Source organism: Desmodus rotundus, chromosome 5 (genome assembly GCF_022682495.2).
Source record: "Desmodus rotundus isolate HL8 chromosome 5, HLdesRot8A.1, whole genome shotgun sequence".
Taxonomy (NCBI): Eukaryota; Metazoa; Chordata; class Mammalia; order Chiroptera; family Phyllostomidae; genus Desmodus; species Desmodus rotundus.
The window spans coordinates 125666593-125688286 of record NC_071391.1 but is presented as its reverse complement, the minus strand read 5'-3'; the positions used below and the strand labels follow the sequence as shown (position 1 = coordinate 125688286).

At 55.8% G+C, this 21694-nt stretch overlaps 1 protein-coding gene across 1 annotated transcript in view; it reads right to left on the bottom strand.

Annotated features, from left to right (window-relative positions):
- The window catches only part of TTC7A (tetratricopeptide repeat domain 7A), a 113646-nt gene that overhangs the window by 5932 nt on the left and 86020 nt on the right, over positions 1-21694 (bottom strand). The window contains exons 16-19 of the mRNA XM_024552841.4: positions 20268-20384; positions 16726-16823; positions 14997-15131; positions 7171-7373 (exon numbers count right to left, since the gene is read on the bottom strand). Coding sequence (XP_024408609.2) covers positions 7171-7373; positions 14997-15131; positions 16726-16823; positions 20268-20384 — 553 coding nt within the window. The remainder of the gene's footprint in view (positions 1-7170; positions 7374-14996; positions 15132-16725; positions 16824-20267; positions 20385-21694) is intronic.

Genomic DNA, 21694 nt, shown 5'->3' with positions numbered 1-21694 from the left:
AGGGAGGAGCCCCTGGTGGGGCCACCTCTGAGGCTGCTCCACAGGAAGGCTCCCTCCTATCACCCATCCTGGGGTGCTGATACGCCCAGCGAGGGAGGCCCACATTTCTGCATGCTGGATTCTCCCAGGTGTGTCAGCCTCAACCTGTCCAACCAGCCTGGGAATGAGGCGGCTCTTCAGGCTGAGAACGCAGCCCACACACCACCACCTCCATCTGGGAGCTGGGGCCACCCCAAAGCCACGGACGGGTCCTACTTCCCTGTTGGGAGAAGGGGCACAAATCCTTGTGGATCCCACCCCATGCCTGGCTGATGGCCCCCCACCCCTAACCAGAGCTCCTCCTGGATCTCATAGGAAGAGGGCCCTGCTGAGGGAGCCCTCAGACTCACCTGGAGCCCAGCCTAGTTGGGGCCCCACCTGGACATGGCCAAGCCCTCAGGGCTAAGTCAGGAGGCTGTAGCAAGGCTGCTGGACTTCGGGTTTTAGAAAAGAAGACCCTGTGATGGGCAGTGAGAAGGTGGCCTGTTGCAGAGGCCCCACTCTGGGACCAGGAGACGGAGCCATGGGGGCTGGTGATGACATGTTTGGCAGGGTGTGTGGGGGGCACTGGCCTGGTGGACAAGGCGGAAGGGGCTGAACTCAGCTGTATCCTCCAGAGTGAGTCTTTCGGACCATTGACTCTGGGGCTGAGTTAAACCAACAGTGCCTCGCTAGCATTCTGATTTGAATCTATGACAGGCGGACAGAAAGTTTCCTTTCCACTTCCTTGTCAGGGCTGGCACGGACTCCAGGAGCCCACGCACCAGCCTAAGGCTTTCCAAAGTCCGGAGCCAGTGGAACCGCCCTCATCTTCTGGAAAGTCCCTGAGCCTGGGCTGGGGGCTACGCGAGGCCAGGGGTAAGGCAGGGTGGGCAGGGGTCTCTCGACGCCAGTGAGGCCTGGGCTGGGGGAATGCACCCGTGCATCTCCCACCTCCCCACCCAACCAGGCCCTAGAACTCTCTCATTCCCTTCCTCCTCCACTTTCCCTTCAGGGACTCCAGACCTCAGGCAGTGCTGCAGAGGGACGAGGAATACAGAACTCACAATAAAACCACCGCACCAGGAGGCCAAAGGACCAACAAGGCTTTCGTACTCAAACTGTTCTGTCAAAAAGAAGCAATATTCCCCATCTGCTGCAGCTGATGGGACAGAGTCCACTGATGAGGGGCTGTGCCTGCAAGAGCTCAGGTTCTCTCCACACACAGCAGAGTGAAAGACTTCAGGGTCCTCCCACCCCCTCAGGCTGCCAGGCCCTCTAAAACACCTGCCACAGCTCTGGAAGCCGACAAGGAGGGAGGCTTAGCTCAGATGGGCCCCAGGAGCCAGGAGCCCCGCTGTTCTGTGTACTGCAGCCTCGTCCAGAGGCTGGGTGCGCAGGTTCACTTCTCCGCTGCTCAGGACGCCTTTCCTCCTTCGAGTCAGGACACAGCCGAGGCTGGGCACCTAGCTCATGACAACGGGCCGGCATGCAGGGCTGAGCAGGATGCCCCCAGAGCCCCGCGTCCCTTGCCCCTCCTCTCCCTCAGCCGCAGGGCCCCGGCATGCCCCTTAGCTGACGTGGCTCACCCAACGCAGGAGACAGCAAGACCAGGTCTCAAATTTCCCTTGTCCCTCAGCTCACACCCACGCCCCCTCACTCTCAGCTCAGGTCAGCTGGGCCTTGTGCTGTGTATGCTCTTGTCCCAGCCACGGGGCAGTCGGGCGATGTCCTGCACATCTGTATGTTGGCCAGAGTCACCTGATGGGCTCACTAAGGGCTGAGCAGCTTTGGTACAATGACTCTCTGGGGCTTGGCTCTGGGCTTCTGTTTTCCTCTGCAAACCAAGAGCATCTGACCTGGCCTGGGAGCCACACTTCTAAAGCAAAAGATACAAGTGACCCAAGCTACTGGGCCATTAACCTGCAGGGACTTATTCAACCTCATTCTAACTGGAGCCCCATGCGCTAGGCACCGTGGTTCCTATTTTACAGATGGGGACACGGAGGTTCTGAGATGTGGTTAAACAGCAAGTGCAGCGGAAGTGGGCCTCAAGTCCAGGTCAGTCAGACTCAGGGCTGTGCTCCGGCCTCCGGGCACAGTTGGCTCTGACGGTGGGGCTTAAAAACTGTGCCAGCCAACTGGCCCCAGAGGCAGCTCTGGGGCCCCTGGTCCCTGCCCAGCACCCCCTCCCTGCCTTTGTAGCACTTTCTTGGCACCAGGGGCCATCCAGCAGCACAAGGAAGTTTAGACCAATGACCTTCACCCCACAGCCTGGTCAAGGATGGGCGCAGGCTACCTGCCACCAAGTCTTCCATACAAATGGAGAGAAAAATGCCTGCTGTTAACCTACCTTTTCACAGGTCTCACCTCACCTGAGCCTAAAACTCTCCCTGGAGCTCACAAGAGCCTGAATTATTTTCCTCATTGGATAAAGCCTGAGCCAGCAAAGGGAAGTAATCTCTGTGCCCCATAACTTGAGGCCTGGCTGGCTGGCTGTGTCAGATGTATCACCTCTACTGTGCGACCCTGCCCTCCAGGACTGGGGAAAGTGCCCACCAGGTGAGAGTGATGGGGGCAGTTCTGTGTAGCCACAGTCCATCACCTCCTTGGCCTTAGAGAGCAGAGACTTCTTGTTGGATCCTGGAGCCCCTGCCAAAGACCCAACCCAGAACTTCGGTCACATGCAGGGGCTAGGCACAGCAGGACCCTGGTCCTCCCTGACTCAGATCCTACCTTGGGGAAGGCCAGGGATCTAGTGGGGAGCTCTGGAGACTTGAGATACGCTGCAGCACACTCCAGTCTGGGGAGAGGTGGGGCAAGAGGCTCTGGGGCCCTCGGAGGGTGGCCATGCCTTGAGCCCACAGCCCATGTCAAGAGCAAGACATCAGCCTCATGCAGGGAGCAAGAGGGAACAAATGCAGGGGAATAATTCATGGCCACACTCTCATCAGAGGGCAATGGATGGCGAAACACTGTTCCATCTTTGCGGGGGTGTCTGGAGAGAGAAGAGGCCAGGTCACGTGGCTAGGATTGCTTCAGAAATGACATCTCCGGGAATTACATCACAGGAGCTAAAGCTCATACAGGGCAGTCTCTCCCTGCTGCTGAGGTGACTGAGGAGAAAGGGTTCTGGGGAGATGGGGCAACAGGAGCCTGGAACTCTGTCCCAAGAAAGCATGACCAGGGACAGGGGCTAGCGGGGAGCAGGAAACCCCACCTACCCTCCAGAAATACAGGTGGCAGGAATGCAACCACACCTGCCCACTCACAGCTGATGCTTTCTCTGTGGTGAGTCAGGCTGCATCAAAGCATCCATGCTCCCGGCTCAGCCAAGCAGAGGGCAGGGAAAGTGAGTTGGCCTGAAGCCAGGGATAGTGACCCTCCTACCATTAAGGTCAGGTGACCTAAAGGAACTTCCCCTTGGGAGGACTCTGAGTGACTTGGCCAGTCACTCAGCCACACTTAGGCTCCTTGCTATCCCTAGCCATCCCTGCTCCCTTGGTGTGCAGATGGGCTCCTGAGAGGACAACACAGAGACAGGCTCAGAGAGATGGAAGCAGGTTGTCTGAGGATCCTCCTCCGGTTGAGGCCATGAAACCCTCTCTGAAAAGCAGTGCCAGCCAGGGCCCACTTCTCTGCTGATCTGGGGAAGGACCCTGCCTTCTTTCTCATGCTTCCTCAGGGCCAGGCAGGTGAAGTTCAGGCTTCCCCTTCCTAACTAGATTCTTCTGCCAGGAAATCAACTTCTGAACACCCAGGCTGAGTGAGTGCGGTGTCTGGCTACTGGGCAGGGAGGCCAGGACTGAGCTGGCAGAGACCGCCAGGACCTGCTGCTGGATGTCACTGGGAGTTTCCATCTGCAGAGAGCACACCTTTCTCCGTCTGTACTTGGGTACTCTCCTCGAGCCCGGCAGAGGTGGCAGCTGCAGGACCAGGACTCAAGGACACAGATGCCTCTGGGACACTGCTGTGGCACAGTGGAGACTCTTCCCTGGTAGAGCACTGCCAAGGTGGTGTCTCTTTTCTGCCTGATCTGGGTGGAAAAACCTGAGCTGAGCCCAGAGTGGAGCCAGAACCATGGAGAGGTCCCATGCAGGGCAGCAGGGCACCAGAGTGGGGAGAGGAGAGAATCTGCTTCTGGGCCAAAGTCCAAATTCTTAGAAATGCCCGAACACTGGCTCCTGAAGACGACAACCTTCTACTCCCAGAAGCTTTCTCCAGCCTGTCCCCTGCTGGCCTGTTGCCCGTACACAGCCACAGGGAGAGGCCTGGTGGCTGGCTTCCTGGTGTGTGATGATCCTGCCTCAGGGACTGCAGGGCCAAACCTGGCTGCCACACGGCTCACAGAGTCTCCTCACCCTTCTCTTTCCAGACCGCAGGGAATGGGACTCAATCCCAACCTCTGAGGGCTCATGGGGGAACCAGAGCTCCTCCAGCCCCAGCTATGGGTGGCTGTGCTCTCAGGGGTCCTTAGCACCTACGAGAGGCCAGGGTCCTCACAAAGCCACAGTGGCATGGTAAGGCCAGGATGTCCTCCCTGAGAATCTGTCTTATCAATGACTCCACAGTGGGGAACACCAGTTCCCCTCCATGTTCCTTTCTCTGGATAATTCTCCAGGGTGCACCCACCCCCAGCGTTCACAAAGGCTGAGATAACAGATAGGTTGTTCTCGCTCTCTACTGACTATTTTTACAGTGACTCCCTTACATAAATGTCAGGCTGACTTAACCGATGAGTAGTGGATCCCTTCATGTTGTACTGTGGTGATAAAGACCCCAGTGTGACATCTGTGCTCAATGGGGAAAAGTGCTGGGATCAATTAGTAATGCCTGTCATGGGCGAGGGACTAGAGAGTGGTGGCGTACCTGCAGCGCTCTGCTTTCTCAGATAGTGCGCTGCAGGCTTTCAGGAGTACTTTCACATGCGTCACCTCATTTGATTAGAACATAGGTCTAGGAATGATGAAGATTATTATTTATTTACAAAGGGAGACATCAGGAGGGTTGAAGTTAAGTGTGTCTTTTCCTAAGTCACCCAAGTGAATTAGGGCCAGAGCCAGGGTTAGGTCACAGATGTCCTGAGTCTGAGGTCAGTCCAGGGAACACACTTAGATTGGGGGAGGTGGAGATCAACATGCCAGAGCGTTTGTGTGTCTCTGGGAAAAGAGTGCTTAGTGAATCTTCCCCAGGCTTGAAATTTGCTATTCTGTATGCATATGTGTAGGATGCTGGCAGGAACAGCGTGCGTGGAAAGGAGATGGGCTGCCCACACGGGAGCCAACGGCCCCTCTGGTTGCTTAGAACTTTCACAGTGGGCTGGCCTGCCTCCGACTCCCTCCAATTTCATCACATCGGGAAGGCGCCCCAGGAAGAGAAAAGGGACCATTTCAGAAACATCTGCAGGGAGCCACTCTGGACAGCTCTTCAGTTACCATGGAAACTCACCCTTGGAAACTGCTTCAATTTCAGGGAAATAGCTACAAACAATAATAAGCATAAATGAAAAATGGTACTCTGTTACTTCAAAATTGTACTTGTTATTGGATTTCGTTGGGTTTTAGGAACTGAATGGCAGGCTCATACCCGCGAGCGCAGTGGAAGGCCAACATCACTGCCTGGCTGCCGGCCTAAAGACATAGCCACATCCTCCCTCCCACTGTCCTAATCAAGTTTCTGGACGTGACCTCTGGGGAGGCATTTATCAGAGGAGCTAATGTCTGAATTGTGGGAGGAAGGATGTGCCTTGCAAAAAACACACATTTGCTGAGCAGGCTGGGAGGCAACATAGAGCCACATGGAGGGGAACCGGGGCCAGGGTGTGACGTCCCCATGCAGGCTTTGTTCAGCTGGCACGGGCATTCGTGTGCACCTATGCTGGAAAGCCCTGGAGAAATCGGGCAGTGGGAATGATAGCTGAGCTGGGAATCTCTGTCCTAATCTGTTTTCAAGGTCTCTCGGGGTTGGAAAGACTTCATTATAAAGATGCCCTGGTCCAGCTCCTACCCCTATGTGATGTTTCTGTTGGCAACATCCTCACAGATGATGATATCTGAGTTTGTGCTTGGACTTTTCTAAGAGTTATCACACCATGTTCCCGACACTGGGCTGCAATCTCACTCCCGGTAGCTTCTGCTCATGGACAATCAGACCCCTGTGGGCGGCGATGACCCTGTGGCCATCTGGAGTCCTTCTCCTGACCCATCTGTGTTAGTGGTCCGATGTGAGTGACCCTCTCATGGCTGTTCTCAAGGATCTCTCAGAGGAGACAGGAAGTGGAACCTGGACTCTGACAGGGGAGGACTGTGTCACTGACTGTGGGCTCCTAAACTATGCTTCGAAAATCACCGGGTGTACGCAGGCCCACGCACTTCCAGAGCAACGTACTGATCCTCATGCCCACTCCCTGAAGGCAGCTATGGAAGGAGGGAAAGAATTTACACTGAGGGCCTACTGTGCCAGCTGTCGGGGTGGCCCATTGCACAGACAAGTAAAAATGAGGTGCAGAGAGGGGGGTGACCTGCCCATGGTCACCCGGAAAGAGAATGGCCAGGCCCGGACAAGAGCACCAGCATTCTGCTCCCGGTCTCCGAACCTTCCCATAGGAAGGTCACTGAGCCTTGGGCACCCAAGTCCTGAGCTCCATGTCCTGAGGTTTGGGGCCCCAGGGGCCATTTCCAATGTGTGCTCAAGTCAGAGCCAAAATGACAGCCCACCCTGGGGCATCCCCTGGCATCCTGCCCCAGAGCTCCTCTGAAATGGGGAAGGCAGCCCAATGATTGGGGGGCGGGAGGGGGCGCCTAAAAACCCTCACAAAGAACATTCCGGTATCTAGAGTCTCCAGGGTGAGGATTTGATGCGTAACAGTGGAAGCCCTCTAAGGCTAGACTGCCATATAGAAACTAATAGCAACAAGTCACAAAGAATATCAACCCGTCCTCGCAGATTCTTTCATCCTCAGGCAGGCTCTGATTGCAGGAAGTGGCCTGCCTCTGCAGGAAGGAGTGCTGTCGTTCCCGACAGAGCAGAGAGGAAGCCACCTCCAGACACCAGATCACCAGGGAACGGTGGCAGAAAGGCACCTGCACGCACGGAGGGAGTGAGGGTGGCGAGGGCCCTGAGGCCTTTTGTGGGGGCGCGAGGCTGACTCACCAGGCTGTGCATGATGCGCACGCCGTCGGGGTTCACTGTGAGCGCCTCCTTGTACAGCTGCTTGGCCTCCTCCAGGCTGCCCTTCATCTCAGCCAGCCGGCCCCGCATGTAGAGGACCGAGTGCGAGGTGGGGAAGAGGCTTGCTGCCTCCTGGATGCAGAAACCTGCTTCCTTCAGGTGCTGCTGCTCCATGAACAGTTCAGCTGTGAAACCAGAAGGACAGTGGGAGGTGAGAGTGGCGGCAAAGTCGGAGGCAGCAGCCCCCCCATGCCCCAGAACCAGTCGCAGGTGATGGAAACCACCCCCACCAGTCACAGCACTGGGTGGCCCACTCTGGGGTGCGGGGCTAACACCAGGTGATGGCTCTGGGTGCTCGCTGTGCCACATGCCCCACAGGACTCTCGGCCAACGCTCACAAAGGCCTATAGAGCACGCACTCTTATTGCCACACTTCAGGGAGGAGGAAACTGAGGCGCAGAGAGGGTAGGGAAGTCGCCTGAGGCCACAGAAAGCGTACATTAGGTTAGGTAAGATGGCGTTGGCCATTGGACTTCAGAGGCCTGCAGTAGGGGCACAAGTGGTATCTCCTGGAGCTCAGCGTTTTCTCAGGCGACAGTGACTTTTTTCCAGTGTCCTCTCACGTCACTTGTTTATTATTTTGTGCCTGGGCTGGGGGAGGGAGGCAGATGTGGTGGCGCTCCTCCAGCTCTCAGTCTCTGAGGAAGGAGGCTCGCAGTGTGCACAGAGCCCGAGGGAGAGCCTGGCGATCCTGCCAAGGATGGGGGTGGGTGGGGGAGGAGAGAGGCCCGGGAGCACCTGTGAAGGGGCAGAGCCGGGCCCCACCAAGGAGTGTTAGTAACAGCTCCCAAACAGCCTGCACCCACTGAGAGCTGACTGTGGGCCAAGGCCCAACTGTGAGAAGCATCTTCTCTCATTTAATTCTCACAAGTCTGGGAGGGAGGCGGGTGCTTGCAAGAGCCCGATGCTAACAAACCAGGCTGAGGGAGGGAGGACCTCACCCCCACCCCTCAGTGAAAAGGGGCAGGGCAGGGCTGGGTCCCCCAGCAGCTCCCAGCCTACCTCCAGAGGACTTTGTGCCACTCCGAGAGGAACAGAGGACACACGTGCAATCCGCCCCACAACCGGTTTGCCTTCTTCCCCAGATCAGTGGAAAAGGGGGCAGTTTCTCCAGTGCCGGGCCAGCCCACATAAATGCATTTCAAACCCTCCTGTGCGCACACACCCACAGCAGGTGCTTTTAGCAGTGCAGCTCTTTGGGGTTGCAGCTTGGCCTCGAGGGCCACTCGGCCCTCTTACGGCAGCCCAGGGCTCAGCTGCCCCACCTAGGCTGGTGCTGGTGCACAGATGGGAGCACAGAAGGGCAAGCAGAGCCCAGCTTGTGACTTTGCCAAGAGCTGTTCCTTACAAAGGCTGAGAGCTGAGGTTACATGAGTTCAGATTAGGCCTGGGGTGGGCTGGATAAGAGACATCCCAAAGGAAGCTCCCAGAAAGAGGTGGGAAACCCAGGCTCAGGCATCCCATCTTCCTGCTCTGGCAAGAAGCAGGAAGGAGGTCTAAGGCTTTAACGGTAGCACACAGCACTTGGAGCACTTGGCCTGAATGCTGCCTAAGGCTCATTGCATAATCAAATAGCTTGCCACATCCTAAAACACTACAGACGGCTCTTTGAGCAAGGGTACTTTTCTTCACTAGTGGAGATGAGTTTGGGAGAATCAGAGAATTAATTAAACACAGAGGAGCCAGGCTCCCATGATAAGGCCAGAAAGAGAAATGCTGGCCCTTGTTCCCTGAGCCAGCCTGAACTGGAGATTCCCAAGACAGAAAACACAGGGAGGTGAGGCCAGGAAGGGCAGGCTTTGAGCCTGGGGCCTTGCAGGGAGGGCTGGCCCAGGGGTCAGGGGTTTGGCTCTCTCTGTGTTGGCTCTCTGCTCTGCTGTTGTATTCCCTTCTTGGGCCACTACCTGGCACTCTGAGCAGGCTGCCTTCATAACTACGTGTCCAATGTGCAACTATTGAGCACTGATGGTATGCCTGGCCCTCCCACGAGGACAAAGAGTGAAGCCACCAAACTACTGGAGTGACCCAGAGCAGTGGAGTGATAAGTGCCAACTCTGAGTGCTCTTGTCACTCAGAAGGGGTCAGGTCAGCAGTGCTGGTGTGGTCAGGGAAGTCTGCCTGAGGGAGGCAGCATTTGAGTTAAGGCCTGAAGGCGCAGGGGGACTTGGACTGGCAGAGAGAAGGGAGACTGGGCTAACCGGGAGGGCTGAGCTCCACTTTGGCAGAAGTCCCCAGGGCTGCAGAGAAGAGGGGAGAAGTAGAAGGAAGTATGTGGTGTGAGTGCTGGGGGTGGGGAGGCCTTTCTGCATCAGCTCCCATGGTGGCTTTCTCCCTCGCCAGCAGCTCAACTCAGAGGCCGGGCTCTCCACTGCCCGAGACCTTGTGCCAGCGGGCCCGCCCCAGGCCTGGTCCACCTGCCCACCTGGGCTTGGCACAGCTCATTAAGCTGTTTACAACTTGCTGCCCTGTCTTCTGAGCTTCATCTCTGGAGGCTGCCCCTGGTCCCTCCCTTGGGGATTCCTCACAGTGCCCTGACATCAAGGGATTTCGATGACAGGATCCCCACCTCCCTCCTTCTTTGGGGCCCTGGGCCTTGTCGGGCTGGCCATACACCAGAAAACACACCCTGAAAAATAGGTAGGGCTGCTTTGCTCCAGTGGACTTCATTACCAGTTAGGCAGGAAACCAGATGACACAGAACAGAGTCTCCTACGGGCTGCTGGTATGGCCTTGCAGACAGCTCCTGGCAGGCCCAGCCTCCAGGGCAGGGCCTCTGACCTGCGGTCAGGCTCCTAGGTCTGGGGGCTGCAGTGCACCTCTTCGTTCCAGACTCAGTGTCCCTAGGCAGTTGTTTTACCAAATAGCCACATGGCACAGTGCCTGCCCACTGCCTTGGTTCGCTACCACCAGGCCCTGGCTGCCAGGGCCCCAAGGTGCCCACGCCCCTCCTGGCCTCCCCTGGCTGGCAGTGGATGAGCACTCAGTGTTACCAGGTTTTCCTCGGATTCTCAGAGTCGTGGTCATCACCCCAGGCAACTGGGTCCTCGCTGTCCCCTTGGTGTCAGAGGGCCCTCCCCAACCCTGTCTCAGTTCCTTACTCCCTCTCCCTACTCTGGTTTTCTCACTTCTCCAATCCCCCTCCCAGCCTGTTCTAGACCTCCTGTCTCGCCTGTCTCAGCTCTTCTTCCTCCTCCCTCCATCTCTCTCCACCCGCCCCCTCTTCGCTTTCTCTCGGCAGACTCCAAATGGAAAACATCTGTTCCCTGGAGCTTTGTGACCGTCCTTTCATTATTTTTTCTAAGGCACCCTGCACCAGAGCTGGTTCCAGTCTTCCTGCCATTCTGGCCAATGCTGAGGCCTCACCCCCTAAGGTTGGGGGACAGACTCACTCTTCGAGGGCTACTTGCACAGACTCTTTGCAGGGCAGGCCTCACCCTCTGCCTGTCCTGAGCTGAGGAGCTGGGGGCAGAGGGTCCAGGGCCACACCTAAGGCCTTTTAGAGGCTTTCTCAGGGGAAATAGACCCTCCATCAGCTCAAAGGGCAGAGCCACCAAGGCAGGAGAGAAGTAAACATTGGGCCCTAAAAAGAATCCACCTTAGCTAGCCCTGGGTTCCAGGGGTGTCACCAAAACTGCCCCCTATAGGAAATAAGCAGCCCCCCTGTGGAACAGGCCCTCAGGACATATTGACACTAAGAATAAAGGAGGAGGGGTGGAGGTGGACCAGGGAGGAATGAAAGATGGGGATGGGGGGAGTGGGGGGCGGGGCAGAAGGGAGAAGGCTGGGAGAATTAGGGATCTAAGGGAATTGGGGGTTGGTCTGGCACCCTCCACCCCTAGGCCCAGAGAGGGACACAATTTGCCTCTGCCACAAGGGAATCAAGACTGCTCGGGCCTGGCCCCTCACTTCCTGTCCCGGGAGCCTCTTCTCACTAACTCAGGACCCCGCAAGCTGTGAATGACAGGCAGAAAGGAGGGAAGAAGAAAAATGCCAGAGCAAGGGAGGAGAGGCCTTAGAAAGAAGGTACAGAAGGCAAGAGGGAATGGGGTGTGGTAGGGAGCTGGGAAAAGAGGACACAGTGAAGATAAGGAAAGGGATGAGGAGGAACAAGGCAACTCAGGGCCAAGGGTAAGACAGCATCCTCCTCGACTATAATTTTATAACAAATATGACCTTTGGACACAGCCCTGACTGCCCCACTGCAGTTCTCCAGGCTGCCCAGCTGCCAACTGGGGTGGTGCCAGGGCCACCTTCAGAGCCAGGGCGCCAGTTCCCAGGCAGTGTGAACTTGCCGTTTGGGAGCTAAGACCTGGGCCAACTTCCCCCAACCCAGGGAAAGCCCTTGGCCACCTGTGAGTCCCTGGAATTCCGGGCAAGGGACCTCTCCCTCCATCCATCTGCCCCTCTCCAGCACACTCGGTTCCTGAGGTGTGAGCGATAGTGAGAGAGGGAGGTGGGCTATCTTGCTGTCCTGGAAGCACGTGTAAACACTCAGGACCCTGAAGCATCTGTGGGCCCATGCCTCGCCCATTCTCACACATACCTGCCGCCAAAGAGGCAACATTTCTGAAATTCATCTCTCAAGTGGAAACCCTCGGTGAAGCTTCTTAAGTTAGACTGAAAATGGAAGGACCCTTGGATAGGGGATGGGAGGACGAGAACTAGGAGAGGAAGCACACAACACTTCCCAGCCTAAGAGAGGGGTTAATGATGGAACTTACTGCCAGAACAGAGAGCCATGCAGTTTATCTTGCACCAAACCAGGGCGATTAGCTCATTCCAAAATGATAAAGGGGGATATTTTCCCCTTCTTGCAAAATTGCTGCAGCTGGTGGCATCCTTAGGTGGGTGGGTGGGGGTGCTGATGTCAGTACTCTTAGCCTGGGTCTGGTGTGGGGAAGGGCGGGAGTTAGGGAGAAGTTATATTGCCTTGGTGATTTGCTCCCGGCCGCCCTTCATTCAACAGGCGCTCAGCGCATGCTTGCTGGAGATGACGGTGGCCAGGGGAGAGGAGAGGGTTCATGGGATGCAGATCACTCCAGAATTCTCCCATGCTCAGAATGGAAGACCTAGGACACACTTTCATTTCCCTTTCTGGTTGTGGCCGCTGCCCACTAGTCTATGCCCCCTACTAGAATGATAAGATGACCTGATTTTTAATGGGCACATGGACACCCAGAATAATGACATTTCCCACAGTCCTTTGCAGCTAGGTGTGCGGTCATGTGACTAAGTTCTGACCAATGGGTGGTAAGGCGAAGTGATGTGTGTAAACTTTAGGATCTGTCCTTAAGGGAGGGGGTGTCCCCTTCTCCCACTCTTCCAAGTTATGCCTTGGAAAGTGAATGTGGTGGAGAGCCATGTTGGATCACTGGGATAAGAGTGACAAGAGGAGCCCTGGCTGGTCTGGCTCATTGGATTGAGCACTGGGCTGTGAGCCAAAACGTTGCTGGTTCGATCCCCAGTCAGGGCACGTGGGGTTGTGGGCCAGGTTCCTGGTTGAGGGCAAGTGAGAGGCAACCGATTGGTGTTTCTCCTGCACATCGATGTTTGTCTCCCTCTCTTTCTCCCTCCCTTCCCCTCTCTCTAAAAATAAATACGTAAAATATTTAAAAAAAAAAAAAAAGCAACAAGGGGAGAGCAGAACGAACAAAATGGAAGGAACCGGGGTCCCTGGACCAGGAGAGCAGAGCTGTCAAGCCAGGTGAGAGGACGAAGCTTCCACCAGCTTGTAGAAGCCACTGTTATTCTGGATCGGTCGCATATACCCTAACCTGTCTCCTAATGCCACACTGCCCGGCCCTCACCTGGCACCACATTCAGAGTGCCCAGACGTTGTTCCCAGAGTTCTCTGTGGACCGAACGTCCAGGACGATGTCTAGGAAAGAAAGGCTAATGCGTGAATGACTGAAGGGCATGTGTTTGTGCCAATACTCCCTCGTCTTCAGGAACCAGCTTCAGGAACAATTTTAACCTTCCTCGGACTTATCAGAACATGCTGGCACCCCTAACATAAAGTAGCATATCTGCGAAATGCAAGCAGGCCGGTAAGACACAAGAACTTTTTCACGTGCTGATATTGTAAACAAGACGCGTCATTAAAACAAAAGGCCCTGGGAGCCCCAGAGGAGGCCACACACAACTCTGGAATGTGTCGCTATGCCACTACATTCCCTGAAGTGGATGAAGCCCAAGCATACCCTTCAGAGCCATTATGGTTTCATATCCTAGAAGGAAACAGAGCAGTATTTGCCTAAGAGGAGACCATGTCTGTTAGTCCTCTGCATTTTCAACATCCTTTTTCCTGCTTCAAACGCAAGAAGCTGACCATGGAGCATAGCCCGGACCCATCCCTGGCATCCTGAGGGACCCTGATATAGAAACTGGGGCAATATCTGTATTATTAAAATGCTTCCCTGCCTAGCCTTCCTGTGGATCCTGGTCCAATTTTAGTTCTCCAGACTCAGAACCTGCGGCGGGGAGAGTGGGGGTTCCTGTATACTAACGTGTCCGTATGTGGGCCCCATGCAGCAGGAAACCTTGGATTCTCAGTTAAGCACATTCTAACACTACCTTGCAAACCCCACATGTCCCAGGAACTGACTGTCTACTCTGGGTCTCTTCTCCATCTGCCCTCAGGAGCTTTCTGCTCCAGCTCCTTGGCAGAAGCGGGGCAGATAGGAAGGTAATGGGAAAAAAGCTGAGGAGCTTTGCTGGGACAGATCTCAGACAAGGAGGCATGCCGGCCTTGGGCAGTTTCAGGATTCCACCTACTCTGTCACCGTCTTCTCTGTGCTGCGGCTGCTGCCATTTCATCTCAGGCGCCTCTCCGGCCTTGACTCTCTCTTTTCACCCTAACCCACCTCCCCCACCATCATCTGGCTAAACTTTCCATCGCTCCAGCGAGTTGATCCTTGGCATTCCTTCGTCCAGCATCGAGGGCAGTCACTGTTGGTGACTACCTCTGTTGCTGCCTCTGTGTCCCCCACACCCATCGTGGACCAGACAGAAGTCAAATACCATTCACTGAGCACCTACTATGTGCCCCACACTGTGCTGTCTGCTCTGCCCACATCAGCTCATTTTAGACCAGGACAGGCAAGACAGAGCTGGCATTAGAACCCAGCTCTTTGTGACTTTGAAGCCACCTTCATCCCCAACACTAACTGACCCTCAAACTCCACAGAGGCAATAGTGCCGATTTGCCATCAAGAGGGATTGTGTCCTAAACGGCAACCCTAGTGCTACCAGCCCGCTGCCTTCAATGGGCCCTACCACCAGACCTCCCTTTCCTGGGCGCCGCCATTCCCCACCTCTTCCCTGCTATTCCGTGAGCTCTCGGGGCTTGGGCCCTAACTAGTTTTACTCAGGAGAAGGTGGGCAAGATGGAGTTGTTGAGACTAAGACTATTCATCTGTGTGGCCTTTCCTCACATCCTCTCACGTTTGTCTTTGCTGCCAGAGGCTCTCTCCTGGGTACGCAGACAGGCACTGTCCCTATTTGGCCGAGTGAAAACCCGCGACCAGGCAGATTAAGTGACTTTTCCTGGGCCAAGCAAAGAAACAGCAGCTGGAACTAGAGCTCCAGGTTCCTGATTGCCGGGCTTTTCTGTGAGGAGTGAAGACCATGTGAGCCTTGTCAGGGACCCCCAGCACCCCATACTCTCTTCTCTAGGACAGGACACAGCTCTGAGAGCCTGGGGGCCTGTTGGGACATGAGTGGGTGTCACTGGGGCCAGGGACACTCACCGGCCTGGAGCCAGATCTGTTCCAGCGTGGTCCACAGCTGCATGGGGCCCTGCTTCAAAACAGAGCTGGGCATGGTCAGCTCCGACATGGCCTCTTCTAGCCGGGAGGCTGCGATGGACGATGCCCGCCGAGAGCCTGCAGAGCGAGAGTGGAGGGGCTGAGCAGCAGATCTGAGTGCCGCACACTATAGGCCTCAAGAGCAGGGGTTGCACAGCCCCACGGGGAGGGACAGGGCACACCAAATCAGGGCAGGGCGGCTGCCAAACAGCTCGCAGAGCCACCAGGAAGGGCCCACCTGGTCCCCTCACCCGTGGCTAGAGAGGAGCTTGAAGGGGGCGATCAGGTGGTGAGCGCACTTCTAGGAGTCTGTCACGAGGAACACAATCATAAACATCAGACATGCTGGTTCTTCTGCCTGTTACTTTGACATTGACTGAAGTAACTTGAATGGCCAACAACAGGGACTGATTAAAAACAAGTGAGGGTGTAATCACACAAGGCTCTGCAGCCACTCACATAACAGTGCACACACACACGGACATCGATGCAAAAAGATGTGCAAAGTCTACAGTGAGGCGGAAGATGCAGGCTGAAAAAAGGTATGACAACGTTCTTCTAAGAAAGGAAGATGTGCACAGAAAAAGCCTGAAAGGCCACGTGTTAAGGGCTAGGTGGTGAAATTATGGGTGATTTTTCTTTTCTTCCTTTTGGTACTTTTGCTTTCTGTTTTCCCAAATGTGTGTTATTGCTTCTTACACAACAAGGTCCCATTTGAGGTTATGCTGTGAAGGATCCTTAGGTGGCAGCTCAGGTCAGACCCTGTGGCCCCTGGAGAACCGCTCCCTGTGGCAGTTCTGTGACATGGGTCCCTGTGTGTGATACATGACCTATCGACATTTACAATTCACACGCAGGTGAAGTGTGAGCACTTTCTCTCAGAGGCAATATAGGTTCCAATAAACTCAGGAGACCTCAGGGCAAACCATGGACGATTTCCGTTAATAAGACGAATGCACACGGAACCCTAACATTTGTTCGTGGTTCCTCCCCATCCGTGCAAGGGCGCTATGCCCTCCTGGGAGCCAGCAGCCCCGCGGGCCACCTGCACGCCTCAGACGCACCTCTCAAGCCAGGTGCTGGTCTTGGTGCCAGAAATCAACGCCGTGGCTTCTCGATGAAGGCGCCACTTGGTTCACGTCCACAAGAGTGGGAAAAATGAGCAAGGCCACTAAATACGCCTTTCTCACACTTTCGTTCCTGTGACTAATTCTTCTTGTGTCTTTGAGGAAGGTGTTCTGCTTTAATCAGGTCTTCGGTTAAAAGTCAGCTTTGGGCTTAGAGTTATACATTTAAGCTCAGCTCATTCCTTCCCACTTGACTCCATCTACTAGGGATGTTGTGATGGCTGACCTTGATCTGAAGGTGTAGCCTCAGAGGAAGTGGTTTCGGTTTCTATGCTCTACGCTGACATTCAACTTCAGTATCCTCTCTCTCTTCACCTCCACCCAGGAGGTGGGCCAGTTCCTCCCTTGCCTACTCCGGCTAGCAGCCATCTCGTCCAGAGCCATAAGGACCCTGAAAGATTCTGCAGGGCAGCCCCTTAGCACAAGGCCCTTGGGCAGCAGCCGACAAGGAGCAGTGGGAAGGTGTCACTCTCCCCGTTCATGCTCAGGCTGGGAAAGTGAGCTGTGGGTCCCCGTGGACAGCTGCCCACGGGGCACATTCTTACCGGAGTCTGCATCATGGGCATCGGGCACAGTCAGGTGCATGCCACTCTGCTTCTTCAGCGTGAGGCCCTCGCCGAGGCTGCCATCCTTCTCCAGGCCCCTGGAAGGCAAGAGAGGGCCATGCCCCAGTGAAGTGGAGGGCCGACAGGACAGCGAGGGAGCCTCCTGCCAGGCAGGCTCCAGGGCTGAGAGTTCAGGCCCCAGAACAGAGCCAAAGCTGGCCCCAGGAGGAAGTATGGAGACGACCAGAGCATCAGGAAAGGTCAAGGCTCAAGCTTGGGGTGCTAGGATCTGGCTCGCCCCAGAGGCTCAGCTGACAGTGGTACTCACCGTCACTCACACATGCCTGTCCATGCTGCCTGCTCGGTGCCTGTGTGGCCACCGGTCTCCTCACTATTCCCCAACACCACCACATTTCATTCCCAAAGCTACACGCTTGTTAATGCTGCAGCCACCAAGAATGTTCTCGCTGTCCTTCTCGGTCCAGCCCAAACCCCACCTACAGAAACTAGCCTGAGTGCCCCTCATCTGTCTAGAAAGCCTCCTGTGGCCCCCCTGCCACTCACGGTGGCCACCCACCCTTCCCTGCTCTCCGTTGGGCAGCACGGCTCCCTGCACCACAGATGCCAAGGATCAGAAACTCTCCAGTTCTGGCCAGGAGCTATCCCAGGCCACCGGGGCGGGGGTGGGGGCGTGTCTTTCTACCTTTTGTTGCCCTCACAGACACAGAACTCTGCTGAGGACTGCCTTCCAAGGAAAGCCTGGGCCTCAAAGGCCACTAGAAGTGTCCCCCGCTGCACCCCACCCCTTCCCAAGGAAGGCAGGCCAGATGGTACTCTCTGCCTAAGGCACATTACCCTGGCTGCCAGGGTGATGTGGCCTTGGAGGAGCCAAAGGGGCCCCTGGCATGACAGACAAATAAGTGTGGTGATCCCAGTCTCCTCCCCTGCCCCAATTCTCCAGGCCCCCGCAGCCCCCACACTGCTAGGGAGGTTCCTCTTTTCTCAGAGTGGGAGGGTGGGGAAGTCACCAGCTCAGAAAGGAGGCTCAGCCTGTTGTGCCCTTCAGCTCTTCCTGCCCACTGCCAGGGATGCCTGTGGCCCTTGAACCTGCTGACTAGGGAAGCTCAGAGGAGGAGCGAGGTAGAAAGGGTGGGAGAGGTGGCAGGCACAGCCTGGGGACAGGTGCTTCTCCCTGCAGAAGGGAACCAAGATGATGGCCGGATGAAGAATGTGGAACCTAGGGAACCCTTGCCATCCTAACCCAGGCTCACAATGGCCTGAACGTGGGCTTGTGGACACACAGCCCTCTTTGTGGGCATTAGAGGAAACCACCCACAAAAACACACTGTGTCAGGGCTGGTTCCTGTCCTCTCCCACCCTCTTCCCTTTCCCAGGAGGCACCTGAGTGTGGTGCTGGATGCTGGGTTAAAACCATGGGGCCACCCCTTCTTAGCTCTGTGACCCTCAGCAAAGCCACCTTTCAGGGTGAGTTCTCCGGATGAATTGTCTGACCTTGAAATGAGCGTGAGAATGTTGTTCTCACGAGGCTGTTGTGAGGAGCACGTGAGATAATGTGGGCAGGCGCCCAGAGCACGTGGGCTTGGAGCAGATCCCCAAGTACAGCTTCTCATCCCACCCACCCTCCCAGCCCCTAAAGGGGCCCTCCCTAGGGCTCCAGAAACAGCCTACCTCGGGGACCTTTTGCCCCTTGGGTCTAGGCCAATATACAGCACTGCTCCTGCTCTAAGAATCTGACAGCCAGATGGGGAGAAGAGACAGTCGAGGTTGAGAAATCAGCAAGACCGAGAGGAGAAGGCTGGGCAGAGCAGACGCAGGAGACAGGGTGACTGGAGGCACCAAGAGGAGGGACATCTGAGCAGAGCCTGGGGGTCACTCTGGACGAGCAGGAGCACAGCAGGAGGTGGGGCAGGGCATGCCAGACCCTTAGGCTGCAGATTCCAGTGGATCCTTAGCTGACCCAAACTAGACTTTACAAGATCTAGTTTCTGCTCTGTGGAGCCAGGTTGAGAAAGGATGTTTCCTATTTTCCTGGGAAAGCCTGGGGGGTCCTGGATCCAGGCCTCTGGGCCCAACCATTTGTCTACAGGTAGCTGGCCTGCTGAGCCCTGCCCTACCCTGAAGTTTCCCCTAAGGACTGCCAGGCCCTCAGATTATAAGGTCATAGAAGAGTGTGAGCGGTGACTTAAAAAGACCCCAAGGCAAACCTCATTGTTCCCACAGACCCACGCCTCTTCAGCCCGGGGAGCACAGCTGGGCCCTGTATGCCTGGAGACAAGGCTGCGGAGCTGAGAAGGCCTGAAGGAGCAAGCAGCCCACCACCCAGCTCAGAGGCAGTCCCTGCCAGCTTCGGGGGACCGGGTTGTGCACCTGCCCAAGTGGCCACAGCCAGTAGTTGCAGAAAGAGATGCATCTGAACACCAGAGTCTGGCCCTCACCCTCACATCAGCCAGGTGGACCCCTTTCTTTTCTGAAAAGTCCCTCACCCCAGAGCTGTCTTCTGGCAGCTTCCACCCACTGGTCCTGCTCTGTCCCGGAATTTTCCAGGCTCAGAGACCTATAAGGAGAAGGCAGATCCTACCCTGCCCAAGGGTTTTACTCCATGGGATTACCCTGGGACCTCCTCTGTAAATTTCACCATTAGAGACCTGCCTCTGGGGGCTGTGGAAGCCTTCTGGGCTCCCAGAGTCCCTGTGAAAATGCAAGTGCATCCACCAGCACAGGGTCCCCTGAGGCCCTGGGGAGCTGATGGCCAGCAATCCCAGAGAAGGGGGAGGAGGTGAGGTCCAGAACCCAGGAAGAGGCAGGGCCTCATCCTGCATGATGCCCTTTTCCACTATGGGCTCACAGGTCGAGCCTTAGCATCCCAGTGGGTTTGAACAAAGACTTTCTGCAGATTCAGCCTGGACAAGAGTGCTCTGCTCTGGCCCAGGAAAACCCTGGAGCCCAGGCCGGGGACTGTAGCAGGAGACAGGGGGCGTGGGGAAGAAAGGAGGGGTCCTTCCAGAATTCTGCTTCCTCCTGTTCTTTTGGTTTGCAAATGGAAAAAGAAGTGTCAGGTTCCACAGGCTGGGACTCAGGAGACCCAGGTTCGCGCCCCAGCACTACCATTTACCGGGCAAGTGGCTCTGGCAAATCACAGAAGTTCCCTGAGTCTCAGTTTCCTTGCTGGGGTGAGAATAAAATCTGATAATGCCTTAGATATGAGCAGCTAATGTGGAAGATAGAGCAGCAAACCCAGGACCTGGCTCAGATGCTCGATAACGATTTCTCTTCCTTCTTACCCCCCTGAATGTCAGTATCCTAAATAGGTTCTTCACGTGCTTCACAGAGGACTGCCACATGGTTAAAATTAGACCAGGATGTAAGAGGCCTCAGGAGCAGTAAGTCCCCCATTCTCATTCAAACATTCTCATCACCCCCCATCCTCCAGGCATGTGGCCTCTCTGCAGTGGGTGGTTGCCCTGGCAACCACTCCCTGTCAACTCTGCCCAACCTAAGGGACAATCATGGCAGCCACTCACCCCAGCTGGGAGAAGTTGTACAGGGTCTGCCACAGTCGCAGCATTTGTCTGCAGGTCACAAGGGCTTCCTCCGGGCCTTTCAGTACCTGTTCCAGCTTCACCTTGGTGAACAGCAGGCTGCGGGAGAGAGAGTGGCAGTCAGCTCGCCCCCGTGGGGCCTTGGATAAGGGACAGACCCAGAAAGCATCTCTGAGTCAAGGAAAGATGCTAAGCAAGGACTGGTAAAAAGTCCCCGAAGGGCAGAGCCCTGCTTTCCACCTTGCGGGCATACAACAGCTGCTCAGTCAGCATGGCCTCGATTACATTACAAACTTTGTTTCCTGACCCTGGATACATGAGGACACCGTTTGACTTTATCAAAGGATTCTTCATGCATTTCCTAAAATAGCCTGGTCCCCTTATATATCCAACAGGGCTCAAGCTACATGAAGTCCTATTCAGTCACCATTTAGGAACACAGTTACGGTGCAAGGGGAGAGAGCAGACTCAGAATCTCAACCTGAAAACCGGAAGACCTCTGATGTAAGAATAGTGTGGGGGTGTGTCCCTCAGAGAGGCTGGAAAGAGAGGGAAATTGCTGGTTTCACTGGGAAGCAGGCCTCCAGGAGCGGCAGATGGCTACCCCCTCTGCCCAGGACATAGCAAAGACCTTCGGAAGACTGGCCCCCCTGGACTTGGGTGGGGTCTGGACACCCTGCTGGGCCAGGGCTTAGACTTCGAGTAGTTGGGGAAATCTGGGGACCTTCACAAGGTTTAAGGCAGTGGCCGTGTACCAGTGGGTATGGAGCTACTGTACCACAGGTACCGCCAGCACCTCGCATGCACACCAGCAGCCTGGGCAGGCTGGCTGAGCCTCCTACTTCTCACTGGGTGGTGAGCAGCAAGGCCCTTCTATTCCCAGCATGCTGTTCAGCAAATCCACATGACTCTCATACCCTGAGCTTGATTCCTGCTGAGTGGTTCTGCCGGCCCACCCGAGGTTGGCACACAGGTCCTCGTGGAAGCCGAGTCCTGCATCTAGACAGGGAACATCCCTGTGATCTAAGGGCACGGCAGGGGCGGGCCCCGGACAGGGGGTCCGGGCGTCTGCCCATCTGGGAGCTTTCCCTCTGTCCTTCTCCCACACTCAGGGCTCTGGGCTCCCGTCTTGTCCCGAGCCCTGGGGCTCCAGGCTCATGAAGGACTTTGATGGCCTCACTCTGCTCCTTTCTTCTCACACTTTTTCTTTAAAAAATAATTTTTTTTTGTTGTTCCATTACAGTCGTCCCCATTCCACCCCCCCCCCCACGTCTCTCCCCTGCCTTACACCTTGTTTTTCTTAGACTGTGGCGTGTTGGTAGAGAATGCAGAGGGTGGAATTGGCCCCAGTCCTCTTCTCAGAGAGGGGTTTGGGGTCCGGGCACGTATTATTTTTCTTCCTCACTTTT